Below are 14,882 nucleotides of genomic sequence, written 5' to 3'. Positions count from 1 at the left end.
ACGGGGGTAACGTTGTTGTTACTTGCGAAATCGAGGATTCCAAGGATATTGATTGGTCACGTGTGTTATTACTTTTATTCTTTTTTTTTCTTTTTTTTTGTATACAAGATCGAGGCTCGTGAAAGAGCTAACATTAATCACACAAAAAGTCAAACCGACACACAAAACACAAAAAATAAGGGGAGCGGCAGACAAGATGGGGAGAGAGGGAGAGGGAAGAGGGGGAAGGACACAAACACAACATTTGAGAGCAGGGACAACGGGAGAAATGTGGGAGGGGGAGGGCTTTGGGGGAGGTGGGAGAGGTATAAAACATATGAACACTGCAAGGACTTCCAGGAAAGAAGTTGGAATTAAAGAAAGAAAAAAAGTGTATCTGGGGTGAATTAGCGGGGGTAGAAAACATCAAGGTTTTGGATGGGGGAAGATAAGAGATGGTGGTGAACAGCTGTTTTGAAGACCTGGAGAGAGGAGTGGGATTGAAGGGAGTGGGGGAGTTTGTTCCAGAGGTGGGAGAAAAGGGGAATGAAAGAGTGAAGGTGAGCAGAGAGCCTCGATTTTGGCAGTTTAACCATAAGAGGGTTGCAGGCAGATCTTGTGCGACCTGAAGGAATATTGGGGGGACAGAGCACAGAGAGAGCTGGGGGAGCAAGGCCGGAGAGGAGTCGGTAGAAAACAGAAAGACCACCAACCTGCCTGCGGTGAGTGAGTGAAAGGCCCTCGGAGTTAACTTCATCGCAGGAGATTCCAATGATTCTTCTTATATGATTGATTCGTATATACTTCAGAGTATATTGGTTGGTCACATGTGTTATTACTTTCGAAAATCGAAGATTCCCAAGTATGTTGGTTGGTCATGTGTGTTATTGGTCACGTGTGTTATTACTTGCGGAATCGAAGATTCCAAGTGTATGATTGGTCACGTGTGTTATTACTTGCGAAAATCGAAGATTCCCAAGTATATTGGTTGGTCACATGTGTTATTACTTTCGAAAATCGAAGATTCCCAAGTATATTGGTTGGCCATGTGTGTTATTGGTCACGTGTGTTATTACTTGCAAAATCGAAGATTCCAAGTACATGATTGGTCACGTGTGTTATTACTTGCGAAAATCGAAGATTCCCAAGTATATTGGTTGATCACATGTGTTGTTACTTTCGAAAATCGAAGATTCCCAAGTATATTGGTTGGTCATGTGTGTTATTGGTCACGTGTGTTATTACTTGTGAAATCGAAGATTCCAAGTATATGATTGGTCACGTGTGTTATTACTTGCGAAAATCGAAGATTCCCAAGTATATTGGTTGGTCATGTGTGTTATTGGTCACGTGTGTTATTACTTGCGAAATCGAAGATTCCAAGTATATGATTGGTCACGTGTGTTATTACTTGCGAAAATCGAAGATTCCCAAGTATATTGTTTGGTCACGTGTGTTATTACTTTCGAAAATCGAAGATTCCCAAGTATATTGGTTGGTCACATGTTATTACTTTCGAAAATCGAAGATTGCCAAGTATATTGGTTGGTCACGTGTGTTATTACTTGCGAAATCGAAGATTCCCAAGTATATGATTGGCCACGTGTGTTATTACTTGCGAAAATCGAAGATTCCCAAGTATATTGGTTGGTCATGTGTGTTATTGGTCACGTGTGTTATTACTTGCGAAATCGAAGATTCCAAGTATATGATTGGTCACGTGTGTTACTACTTGCGAAAATCGAAGATTCCCAAGTATATTGGTTGGTCACATGTGTTGTTACTTTCGAAAATCGAAGATTCCCAAGTATATTGGTTGGTCATGTGTGTTATTGGTCACGTGTGTTCTTACTTGCGAAATCGAAGATTCCAAGTATATGATTGGTCACGTGTGTTATTACTTGCGAAAATCGAAGATTCCCAAGTATATTGGTTGGTCACGTGTTATTACTTTCGAAAATCGAAGATTCCCAAGTATATTGGTTGGTCACATGTGTTATTACTTTCGAAAATCGAAGATTCCCAAGTGTATTGATTGGTCACGTGTGCTATTACTTGCGAAAATCGAAGATTCCCAAGTATATTGGTTGGTCACATGTGTTATTACTTTTGAAAATCGAAGATTCCCAAGTATATTGGTTGGCCATGTGTGTTATTGGTCACGTGTGTTATTACTTGCGAAATCGAAGATTCCAAGTATATGATTGGTCACGTGTGTTATTACTTGCAAAAATCGAAGATTCCCAAGTATATTGGTTGGTCACGTGTGTTATTACTTTCGAAAATCGAAGATTCCCAAGTATATTGGTTGGTCACATGTGTTATTACTTTCGAAAATCGAAGATTCCAAGTATATTGATTGGTCATGTGTGTTATTACTTTCGAAAATCGAAGATTCCCAAGTATATTGGTTGGTCATGTGTGTTATTGGTCACGTGTGTTATTACTTGCGAAAATCGAAGATTCCCAAGTATATTGGTTGGTCACATGTTATTACTTTCGAAAATCGAAGATTCCCAAGTATATTGGTTGGTCGTGTGTGTTATTGGTCACGTGTGTTATTACTTGCGAAATTGAAGATTCCAAGTATATGATTGGTCACGTGTGTTATTACTTGCGAAAATCGAAGATTCCCAAGTATATTGGTTGGTCATGTGTGTTATTGGTCACGTGTGTTATTACTTGCAAAATCGAAGATTCCAAGTATATGATTGGTCACGTGTGTTATTACTTGCGAAAATCGAAGATTCCCAAGTATATTGGTTGGTCACATGTGTTATTACTTTCGAAAATCGAAGATTCCCAAGTATATTGGTTGGTCATGTGTGTTATTGGTCACGTGTGTTATTACTTGCGAAATCGAAGATCCCAAGTATATGAATGGTCACGTGTGTTATTACCTGCGAAAATCGAAGATTCCCAAGTATATTGGTTGGTCACGTGTTATTACTTTCGAAAATCGAAGATTCCCAAGTATATTGGTTGGTCATGTGTGTTATTGGTCACGTGTGTTATTACTTGCGAAATCGAAGATTCCAAGTCTATGATTGGTCACGTGTGTTATTACCTGCGAAAATCGAAGATTCCCAAGTATATTGGTTGGTCATGTGTGTTATTGGTCATGTGTGTTATTACTTGCGAAATCGAAGATTCCAAGTATATGATTGGTCACGTGTGTTATTACTTACGAAAATCGAAGATTCCCAAGTATATTGGTTGGTCACGTGTGTTATTACTTTCGAAAATTGAAGATTCCCAAGTATATTGGTTGGTCACATGTTATTACTTTCGAAAATCGAAGATTCCCATGTATATTGGTTGGTCATGTGTGTTATTGGTCATGTGTGTTATTACTTGCGAAATCGAAGATTCCAAGTATATGATTGGTCACGTGCGTTATTACTTGCGAAAATCGAAGATTCCCAAGTATATTTGTTGGTCACATGTGTTAGTACTTTCGAAAATCGAAGATTCCCAAGTATATTGGTTGGTCACATGTGTTATTACTTTCGAATATCGAAGATTCCCAAGTGTATTGATTGGTCACGTGTGTTATTACTTTCGAAAATCGAAGATTCCCAAGTATATTGGTTGGTCACATGTGTTAGTACTTTCGAAAATCGAAGATTCCCAAGTATATTGGTTGGTCACATGTGTTATTACTTTCGAATATCGAAGATTCCCAAGTGTATTGATTGGTCACGTGTGTTATTACTTTCGAAAATCGAAGATTCCCAAGTGTATTGATTGGTCACGTGTGTTATTACTTTCGAAAATCGAAGATTCCCAAGTATATTGGTTGGTCACATGTGTTAGTACTTTCGAAAATCGAAGATTCCCAAGTATATTGGTTGGTCATGTGTGTTATTGGTCACGTGCGTTATTACTTGCGAAATCGAAGATTCCAAGTATATGATTGGTCACGTGTGTTATTACTTGCGAAAATCGAAGATTCCCAAGTATATTGGTTGGTCATGTGTGTTAGTACTTTCGAAAATGGAAGATTCCAAGTATGTATATTGGTTGGTCACGTGTGACGTGTGTTCCTCTTTCTTCTGTTTGTTTATTTGTGTATGTCGATCAACTACAGGTCACAATGTAAAAGCGATCTTCGATCAAGATCACAATTAAAAATTTAAGAGTGATCCCAAGGAAAAAGCCTATTGATGCTGTGGTCAAAAGGTCAACATAGGCCAAATGTCGAACAGCTTTGTCGAATTTCTAAAAATTAAAGTTTCATCCAATTGACCTAATAATTTGAAGAGGTCATTGTTTGGTCATTGCATGTTTGGTGTTTTTGTTCAACAGGCAATTGTTTTTGAAGTCTAAAGGTCAAAAGGTCAACAAATGCCTAATTTCTAAAATTATTAATTTCCATCCAATTATCTAGAAATATGAATGATTTTTTTTTTTTTTTTTTTTTTATCTAGAAATATGAAGAGGATTTGCATATTTGGTTATTTCATTCAAGCTCCAATTATTGTGAAGGTCAAATTTGTTTTCGGGATTTCGCAAGTATTGTGTTCTGTCCAGGGTAAACATTTGAACCTGTTTTGCATAGTCCTCATCATACGTGATCTTGGTTGTGAAACCTTAGCCTGGTGTTGGGCTAGCGGCTGGGGTGCCGGCTTAGGATCCAAGGATCCTGGGTTCGAATCCCGGTCGATCGCTGAATTAACGCCAGGGGGCTGACTCAGCATGTCATCCTTCCGAGGTCGGCTAATTGAGTACCGGTTCACTGGTTATTCCCTGCTCGTCGTAAAAAGGCGACAAAAAGGGTTGGCGGCAGGAAGGGCATCCGGCCGTAAAACATTGCTTGAAAAAGGGGACCAAAAAAACAACAACAACCACGGTCCCCGAAAAAGGCCAACCCCCGCTTTGCGGGGAAAAATGGCCTCTAAAGGTGTTTTTTTTTTTTTTTTTTTTATACGTGATCTGCATCATGACGGGTCGAACTGCTGTCCCATGAGGAGGATATCTCTGCAAAATCAGCTTCCTGGACAATGAAATACATTGCCCTTGCCTTCCCAGAATGCTCGGGATTCTGAATGTTTTTTTTTTTGTTTTTTTCAGTTGCCAAGTTGTAAAACAGATGCTCAGCGAGTTGAGCAAAACCCAATCCTCCTCTTGCGTACATCGCTAACCTTTGTCGATAGGCTGCCATAGGTCACGGAGTGGCACACAGAACCAGGAATTAAATTAGGAACGGTCTGGGTGTGCTCTGTTTGTTTTGTAGTAGTTACACCTGTCCCGCGTTTCTCCATACTAGCATTGTTCGGTTCGTGTGCTTAGTTTCGTAATTATCTTGCTCCTCTCTCCTCATCTGCCGACAGCTCAAGAGTATGCTGAAGGATCAAGTGGAAGCAGAATCTGACGAGGGAGTGCAAGAATATAACTTTAACAACACGCACGATGCTGTCAACTTCTGTCCTGATCTGCAGGTGGAAAACTTCACGGGCACGATAAAAACTTGGGCCTCCAGTTGTTTCAATTATCTTTGTCAATGAACTGTTTTGTGAACTCTTACCGGTATTTATGTGCAGCAGGACGCTTATGGAGAAGATGATGATATCGAACCATCAACAGATGGTACAACCATGTTTTCCAGTATCACATCTACGATGCTCAGCACGTTTAATAGAACGGATTTTCCCAGTTGGAAGCTCGTTGATGAGCCAAGGAAGGTATGACGGATATCATTTTATACAGTTTTCATTTATTTGTTTTTATTTAAATTAATTTGAGTCATGACCGAAGAAAAAGTGAAGAAGACCACTGCTGGCAGGAGTAGAAATTTTAAGCTCTGTTTGGTGGCTTTGCAACCAATATTTATTCGCCCCCATTGGACTTGGTCCAAAATAAGGGCTTAAGGATGGGTTTCGTCCGTGCACAGCCAAATCCCAGAGATGTATGGACCGATTTTGTTCATACTCGACAGAAAGACGATACATGATGGTATACATGTGCACATCATTTTGTTTTGCGATTCAACCACATATGGCTGACTGGCCGTCATTTTAGTTGTAAAAACCTGATGTTGAACATGTTCTCAAACACTTCTCGTTCATGTATTTACCGATCTTGTTCAAACTTGGCATACAGATAAGGAATGATGGCTTATCGTCCGTGGGCTGAGTAGGGTTTACATGCACCCTCCCCCCCCCCCCACAACTTAACTTCCCGGGTATGTCCATGTACCCCCCACCCTAGGGGTTAGGAAAAACCATGTTAACAGAAAAAAAACTCATTCCCAAGGTACCTCCCACGCATATTTTGATGTTACCCCCCCCTGTGTCAGTGATTTCCGAAAATTAGGGGTAGGCGAAATTCAAATGGCCATAACTTTTTACCTAGTCATCCTATGGTTGCATATGACCCCTCAAAATGTTTGTCCTGGGACACTTTACAATGATATGTGTTATATGCAAATGAGGTCACTAATGAGGTCAAACTATGAGGGAATGAGTTTTTTTTTCTGTTAACATGGTTTTTCCTAACCCCTAGGGTGGGGGGTACATGGACATACCCGGGAAGTTAAGTTGTGGGGGGGGGGGTGAGGGGGGGTGCATGTAAACCCTACTCAGCCCACGGGCTATTACATAAGCACTTCTTTTTTTTTGGAGATCAGATTCGACATGGCCGACTGGCGGCCATTTTGTTACTTAAACGTACCCCCAATCACTTCCTGAACATGCATGGTTCGATTTTGTTCAAACGTGGCACAATCACAGTGCATGATGACATGCATGTGCACTTCATTTTATTTTACGATCAGATCAAAGATGGCTGACTGCTATACTGATGGCCATTTTATTTAAAAAAAACAAACAAAAAAAACATATTGAACACGTCCTTAAGCATTTTTCAGACATGCATTTAGTGATATTGTTCAAACTTGGCAGACCGATAATGAATAATGGGTTACGTATGCATGTCATTTCTTTTCGAGATCAGATCCAATATGGCCGACTGGCGGCCCATTTTGTTACTTAAACGTACCCCCAATCACTTCCTGAACGTGCATGGTTCGATTTTGTTCAAACGTGGCACAATCACAGTGCATGATGACGTGCATGTGCTCTTCATTTTATTTTGCAATCAGAGCAAATATGGCTGACTGGTATACTGGTGGCCATTTTAGTTGTAAAAAATATATATATACAGTCATGTGAAAAATTAAGTACACCCCATGTAAAGTTTTGACTTTTTTAAACATATTTCAACATACAGCTATCTGATCTTCATTTCAACAATATTGATAGATAAAGGTGATAAAATATAACAAATATCATGAAACATTTACATTTTGTAGTCCATTGTATAATTTAAATAAACATAAATGCAAATTTTGCATGTGGAAAAAGTAAGTACAGTAGTACACCCTCGGCTCTAATAGGTGGTATTGCCCCCTTTGGCAGAAACAACCTCAAGTAGGCGTTTCTTATAACTGTCTATCAGTCTCTGACATCGACTGGGAGAAACTTTTGCCCACTCCTCCATGCAGAATTCTTTCACCTGTGCGATGTTTGAGGGGTTTCTTGCGTGCACAGCGCGTTTCAAATCCCCCCACAACATCTCGATGGGATTTAGATCCGAGCTTTGACTTGGCCATTCCAGAACCCTCCATTTCTTTCTTTTCAGCCATTCCTTGGTGGATTTACTGGTATGTTTAGGGTCATTGTCATGTTGCAAGGTCCACCTTCGGTTGAGCTTCAACTTTCCGACAGATGGCCTCACATTATCCTGAAGCACGCTCTGGTACAATGAAGAATTCATGGTGGATTCCATGATGGTGAGCTGTCCAGGCCCTGATGCAGCAAAGCTGCCCCCAAACCATAATATTTCCACCACCATGCTTTACAGTTGGTATCAGGTTCTTGTGGTCAAATGCTGTCTTTGGTTTTCGCTAAACATGTCTTCTGGTACTGTGGCCAAATAGCTCTACCTTTGACTCATCTGTCCAGAGCACATTGTTCCAGAAGTGCTGGTCTTTGCCTCGGTGTTCATTGGCAAACTTTAGTCTTGCCCTGATGTTCTTTCTGGAGAGCAAAGGTTTCCTCCTGGCACACCTCCCATGCAGATCAAATTTGTGCAGCCTCTTTCTAATGGTAGACTCGTGCACTTTGACATCAACAGTGGCAAGAGCTACCTGTAGGTCCCATGATTACATTCTGGGGTTCTTCGAGACTTCTTTCAGCATCTTGCGGTCTGCTCTGGGGCTGAACTTGCTGGGGCAGCCTGGCCTGAACAAGTTGGCAGTTTGGAATCTTCTCCACTTGTTGATGATCTTCCGGACAGTCGAATGATTGATTTCAAATTGTTTGGAGATCTTTTTAAATCCCTTCCCAGACTCGTAGGCATCTATAACCTTCTTTCTGAAGGCCTCAGAGAGCTCTTTTGATCTTGGCATGGTGACGCCGCACACTTCAACAACAAAGAGCAAACCAAACTAAATGTCTGAGGTTTAAATAAGACAGGTTCCTCCAAGATCCTCTCTAATGATGTACTAATCATTTGCACCTGAGCTGGTGCACCTGATTCTAATTTTAGGTATTTGAAGTAGTGATAAATGTCGGGGTGTACTTACTTTTTCCACATGCAAAATTTGCATTCATGTTTATTTAAATTATACAATGGACTACAGAATGTAAATGTTTCATGATATTTGTTATGTTATTTCATCTTTATCTATCAATATTGTTGAAATGAAGATCAAATAGCTGTATGTTGAAATATGTTGAAAAAGTCAAAACTTTACATGGGTTGTACTTACTTTTTCACGTGACTGTATATATATATATATATATATATATATATATATATATATATATATATATATATATATATTAAACACGTCCTTAAGCATTTTTCGGACATGCATTTAGTGATATTGTTCAAATTTGGCAGACCGATAATGAATAATGGGTTACATATGCATGTCATTTCTTTTTGAGATCAGATCCAAGATTACTGACTGGCAGCCATTTTCTTACTTTAACATGTCCCCAACCATGTATAGGGCAAGCAAAGATGATACATAATGGCATCCATATGCAGAACATTTTGTTTTGTAATCCGACCAAAGATGGCTGACTGGCGCCCTTTAACTCTGTACAGCAAAATTACTAAAATCATGGGGGCTATAACATTTTATGTCTTTTTCTCCTTGTTTTTAAACAGGGTTCACACAGTCCTTGAAATTTCTAAAAAAGGAAATAAAGCATTTTTCCAACACTGGAAAGTCCTGGAAAACTTGTCCAAGTCCTTGTGTGGAGGGAAATCAGGGGTCTTATCCCCAAAGACCACCGGCTCAAAGGTTCATTTAATCGTTTTATTAAAAACATCTATTTACAGCGCAAAACTATCATAATGTGCACATGGATGATAGGAGAGAACAACTTGATGCCTGCCCGACATCATAGCTCGCTCTACTGTTCGGTTTTCAAACACAGCTTTTATACACTCATGATTTGAAAGGGTGGGAGGGGGAAGTAAAGATGCACGTAATCACATGCCCCACAGGTCATGTAGGCAAGACTATTCATTCGTAGGGAACACATCCATCCCCATTGGATCGCAATTAAAAAGACAGTCCTTTCAAGTTACATCTGTGACATTCCAAAGAGATATGTAGATTACCTCCGGAGAACTTAACAATGCCTTAGTCAATCTCAGTTTGACCCTCGAAACGCAATTTACCAAAAAAAAAAAAACGTTTTCTCCATACCACCCACCAAGTTAATTTGACCTCCGCTGTAAAGGAAAGATATGCGGATTTGCAAAACAACAGCCATGATGAAGTTGCATTCAAAGCTGATTAACTTTCAGAGTTTACAATGGTCAGTTTGACCTCTAGGAGTCACAGTGGGTCACAAACTATATCACCCTTATTCATAAAGAAATAATTACAGTACCTTTATTAAAAACTACCCCAAATTGATTTATCATTACTTGGTTTGTAGCAAGACATTATTTCTGTAAGAGCACAACAGTGCACGATTTCTACCTTGATTCAGTGAGAAATAAAATAATTTGGTCAGGATGCTGGCTATAACTTACCTACTATCTCCCGATCAGGAAACATTGGAATAATTATTTGGCTTATAATTCTTCCACACTTGAAACTCCTGGAAAATCGAGAAAATTGTGCAAATACAAATAATCTGCCACGTCTCCTCTCAGAATTGTTAATTTTGCTGAATGTTACCAATTTTAATAACCCCCAGGGATTCAGGGATTTACCATTAAAGCCACACCGAAATGTTTTCTCGGTCCTCCTAATCAATTGATCGCATGGTGCTAATTTAGGTGCGAAATGACTCCTGGGTTAATCTCTTCTAATATACTTCTCTTCTATTTGCCCTTCATTTTGTGTTTGTCCACTGGCATTTCTTTCTCCATTCAGACGAAAAATATTTGATGAACGCTGGGACTTTACGTGGTCTCAACTTTACACATAGTCGTGGCCAAAAATATTGGCACCCTTGCACTTTTTTCAAATAATGCACCATTTCTTACAGAAAAATGTTGAAATAAAAAAATCTTTTGGTATGCACAAATGTATTTCTTTGGTTTCCAGTGTAACAAAACAAAAAAAGCTGAAAAAAATTACTAAACCTTCGCTTATTCCACACAATCATAAAATCCTAAAATCCTAAAATGGCCCGGATAATATTATGGCACCTTTTAGAAGTTGTTATAAATAATTAGATTTCAAGCAGGTGATTCTCCTTTACTTTGGAATTGAACTCACCTATGGTGATTAGCAGGTGCCTGCAATATAAAAATCACTCTTTCAACCAGTTTGGAGACTGTGTACCGCAATGAGCATGGAGAAAATAAAGAAAACCAGAGAATTGTCTGAGGAAGCCAGACAAGATTGTGGCCAAGCATGGAAAATCTCAAGGCTACAAGTCCATCTCCAGAGACCTTGATGTTCCTGTGTCCGCCGTACGCAATGTTATCAGGAAGTTTAAGGCCCATGGCACTGTTGCCAACCTCCCTGGACGTGGCCACAAGAGAAAACTTGATTGAAGATTGATTGCCGCGAAGGATTGTTCGAATGGTGGAGAAAGCACCTCGATCAACTGCCAACTAGATTCAATCTGACCTTCAGACACAAGGTATGACTGTTTCAACTCGCACCATCCGTAGACAACTCGATAAAAGGGGCTTCTATGGTTGGAGACCCAGGAAAAACCCACTGCTGAGAAAGCCCAACTAGAGTTTTCCAAAACACACCTGAACAAGCCAAAATCCTTCTGGGAGAATGTCCTGTGGACAGATGAGACCAAATTAGAGCTTTTTTGTAAAGCACATCATCTCTATGTTTACAGAAAACAAAATGAAGCCTTCAAAGAAAAGAACACCTCTACATTCAAACATGGAGGAGGTTCAGTGATGTTTTGGGGTTGTTGTGCTGCCTCTGGCACTGGGTGCCTTGAATGTGTGTATGGCATCATGAAATCAGGAGATTACAAGGCATTTTGGAACACAATGTTCAACCTTGTGTTAGAAAGCTCGGTCTCCGTCGAAGGTCATGGGTTTTGCAGCAGAACAATGACCCCAAACACATTTCAAAAACCACCGAGGAATGGTTCAAGCCAAAACTCTGAACTGTTCTGAAGTGACCAGCAATGAGTCCAGATCTAAATCCAATTCAACACCTGTGGGGAGATCTGAAAACAGCAGTTGGGAGAAGGTACCCTTCAAATCTGGGGAATTGGAGCAGTTTGCACAAGAAGAGTGGGACAAACTGCCAGTAGAGAGGTGAAGGAAGCTCGTTCATGGCTATAGGAAGTGCTTCACTGCAGTTATTTTGTCCAAAGGTTGTGATACCAAATATTAAGTCGAGGAAGTCAATAATTTTGTCAATGCCATTTCTTTTTATTTTCTGATTTAAAAGGGTATATTAAGTTCTGAATCAAAAACAAAGGTTCTGCAATATTAACAGTGAAATATAGAATTGTGGAGACCAAATACTTTTGTTAATTGCAACTTATTTTTCGAGAAAATTGTGAGTTGTTTGAAAGAATTGCAAGGGTGCCAATATGTTTGGCCATGACTATAATTGTAAATCAGCGGTGCAGATGGAAACTGAAACACGTAGCGTGTACAGTACTGTACTGTACTGTACCCATCTTTGCGTCAACACTGCGTTGTTTTTTTTTGTTTGTTTATTTTTTTATTTTTTTTTATTTTTTTTGTGTACAGAGTCGAGGCTCGTGAAAGAGCTAACATTTATCAATCAAACAAACAAGCAAACAAATTATATAAAAAGGGGAGCGGTCGACAAGATGGGGAGAGAAGAGAAGGAACAATTCCGTTCCATGGAATTGTAATCAATTCCTTTGTTTTTGGTTATTATTTCCCGAATGATTTTTAACTTTGGTTCACCACTAGCAACAGTTTTCCTCTTGTGTGTCCAAAAACTGCAAAAAAGCAACAGCAAATAAGTCGAGAAAAATGATATCTTTGACTCAGAAAATGGAGTCTTTGACTTTGGGTAAGCTTGGATGAGACGTCAGTTTGCTTTGTCACTGGGCAGACATTATAGCGCAAGTTCAGTGTTCACCAAGTAAAGAAATACGCAGAAAACGTAAGGGGTAGTGAATGATCTGGTTTTGCACCGCAAAAGAGTGCTTTCTGTAAATCGCTCCATTGCATGATGCATTAATTTATCGGTGAGAGGAAACGTAAACCCCCAAGTAAAACAAGGGTTTCATGCCATCTGAAAATCCACCTCGTATGTGGCGAGCATCATTTGTTGACCTCATTTTCCTTTTTTTTTCATGAAAATGAGGATAATTAATCTGTCCCCCGTGCAGTGGAAGACGGGGTTTTCCAATTGCTTGTGGTGTGTGTGTCGTTGGTTGTTTTCTTGAAATGCGGGTTTCAGAAGTTGGAACGGAGTCCTCACAGGTCTCGATGTAGGTGTGTGTGTGTGTGTGTGTGTGTGTGTGTGTGTGTGTGTGTGTGTGTGTGTGTGTGTGTGTGTGTGTGTGTGTGTGTGTGTGTGTGTGTGTGCGTGTGTGTGTGTGTGTGTGTGTGTGTGTGTGTGTGTGTGTGTGTGTGTGTGTGTGTGTGTGTGTGTGTGTGTGTGGTAGTGGGTATATATATATACTCAGAGGCAAAAGTTAGTGTGACATGGAATTTTTTCATTGGTAATCTTGTGAATGAATTTTTGGATTTGAACCAGAGAAAGAGTGTGTTAAAATGGTCGAAGAAACGCAACCAAGCAGTTGTTGTTCGAATTGCATGAAATTTGCAAGAAGCATGACATATTCGAGAAAAATGGCCAGCAATGTTCACTTTAAAAGGCCAGACAACCAGACGCTTATCATTTCCACTCAATGCAGTCTTAAGAAGTGCAGAAGTCAGAAAAACACCTCTATTCATCGTTCTGGAACAAGTTCGACATGCCACGCCTTGGGGAAAATGACAGATGGAGAGCTATAGGTGTGCTTCAGTCTGGTACCTCGCAGCGTGTTGTTGCTCGTCGATTCAACGTCCATAGAAACACCATTTGGCACAGCTTCACCGAGCTGACGGTAGGACACGTGTCTACAGGTGCACAGGTGAACGTTACATCAGGCCATGTGTTCTGGAAGGGGATCGTTTTGGAGGTGGGGGCGTTATGATCTGGGGTGGGATAACAGCTGCAGCAAGAACGCCAATGATTGTGATTGAGGGGAACTTGAATGCTGTGAGGTACCGAGACGAGATTTTGCAAATGGCCGCTTTACCGTTTTTGCAACAGAACGGCCCTAGAGTGACGTTTCAACACAATAACGCCAGACCACACGTTGCTCGAGTTGTACAGCAGTATCTTAATCAGAACAATGTTAATGTGTTACCCTGGCCTGCAAGATCCCCTGATTTGTCACCCATTGAACACGTCTGGGATGAAATGGAGCGACGTTTACGACATCATCCGAATCCTCCAAAAACGCTGCAGGAACTCCGCCAAATCCTTCCTCGGATATGGAATGATCTTCCCAAGGACTTTCATCGACGTTTAGTGGCCTCAATGAGGCGGAGGTGCCAGGCCTGCATCAATGCACAAGGTGGACACACTCGCTACTGACTGTGTGAACTTGCTTGTGAACCCCCTCTTGTGTTGTGGCTCATTTGCATATGCCAGGTGCACTGTTCTTATGGACTGTTGATCGTTCCCATACCTTGAAACATTTGTCTTTCCATGTAATAACATTTCATCCGTGGCAGTAAAAATTTAACACTGATTCTGTTTGTTGTTTGTGTGTCACAATAACCTTTGCCTTTGAGTATATATATATATATATATATATATATATATATATATATATATATATTTATTTATTTTTTTTCAACAAAGCTTTATTATGAGAATATGGAGAAGACAAATTCTTAATTTGGTCAAAAGATCAATGTTCATCTTATTGACCTGGAATTTAAAGAATTTGCATATTGGTTCCCTGAAGTTTTGAAGTCAAAATGTCCAGGTCACCTAACCTCATCAATTGTTTTTTCATTTTTTAGCTCTTTTCATCATGTTCAGCATATGGAAAAATAAGAAGTCGTCTGAATACAAAGCGGATGCAGAAGGGCTTTGCATTTTCAGACACTTACTCATTAGTTCACCAGGAGCATAATTCTGGGGAGCTTGTGGGATTGCGCGTCGTCAGTCCGTCTGTGTAAACACTTGCTACTTCTCCGAAACTGCTGATGGGATTGTGACCAAACTTAGCTAACATTATATTTGGTGTGTTGGACCTCAAGATTGTTCACGGCATTAAAAAGATTGGTGTCCAAGGGGGTCTACTGGGGATCAAAGTGGGTACATGTTTGACCCCCCAAAATAGAACTGCACACACAATTTCAATGAAACCTGACCACAACCTTCATCACCCATGATATACCAA

At 40.1% G+C, this 14,882-nt stretch overlaps 1 protein-coding gene across 1 annotated transcript in view; it reads left to right on the top strand.

Annotated features, from left to right (window-relative positions):
* The window catches only part of NCAPH (non-SMC condensin I complex subunit H), a 204,855-nt gene that overhangs the window by 148,475 nt on the left and 41,498 nt on the right, over nucleotides 1-14,882 (top strand). Inside the window, exons 13-14 of the mRNA XM_068111352.2 lie at nucleotides 5,313-5,420; nucleotides 5,523-5,663. Of these exons, the coding sequence (XP_067967453.2) occupies nucleotides 5,313-5,420; nucleotides 5,523-5,663 (249 nt within the window). The remainder of the gene's footprint in view (nucleotides 1-5,312; nucleotides 5,421-5,522; nucleotides 5,664-14,882) is intronic.

Source organism: Myxine glutinosa, chromosome 3, assembly GCF_964187855.1.
Source record: "Myxine glutinosa chromosome 3, kmMyxGlut1.1, whole genome shotgun sequence".
Taxonomy (NCBI): Eukaryota; Metazoa; Chordata; class Myxini; order Myxiniformes; family Myxinidae; genus Myxine; species Myxine glutinosa.
This window is presented reverse-complemented; position numbering and strand designations above follow the sequence as displayed.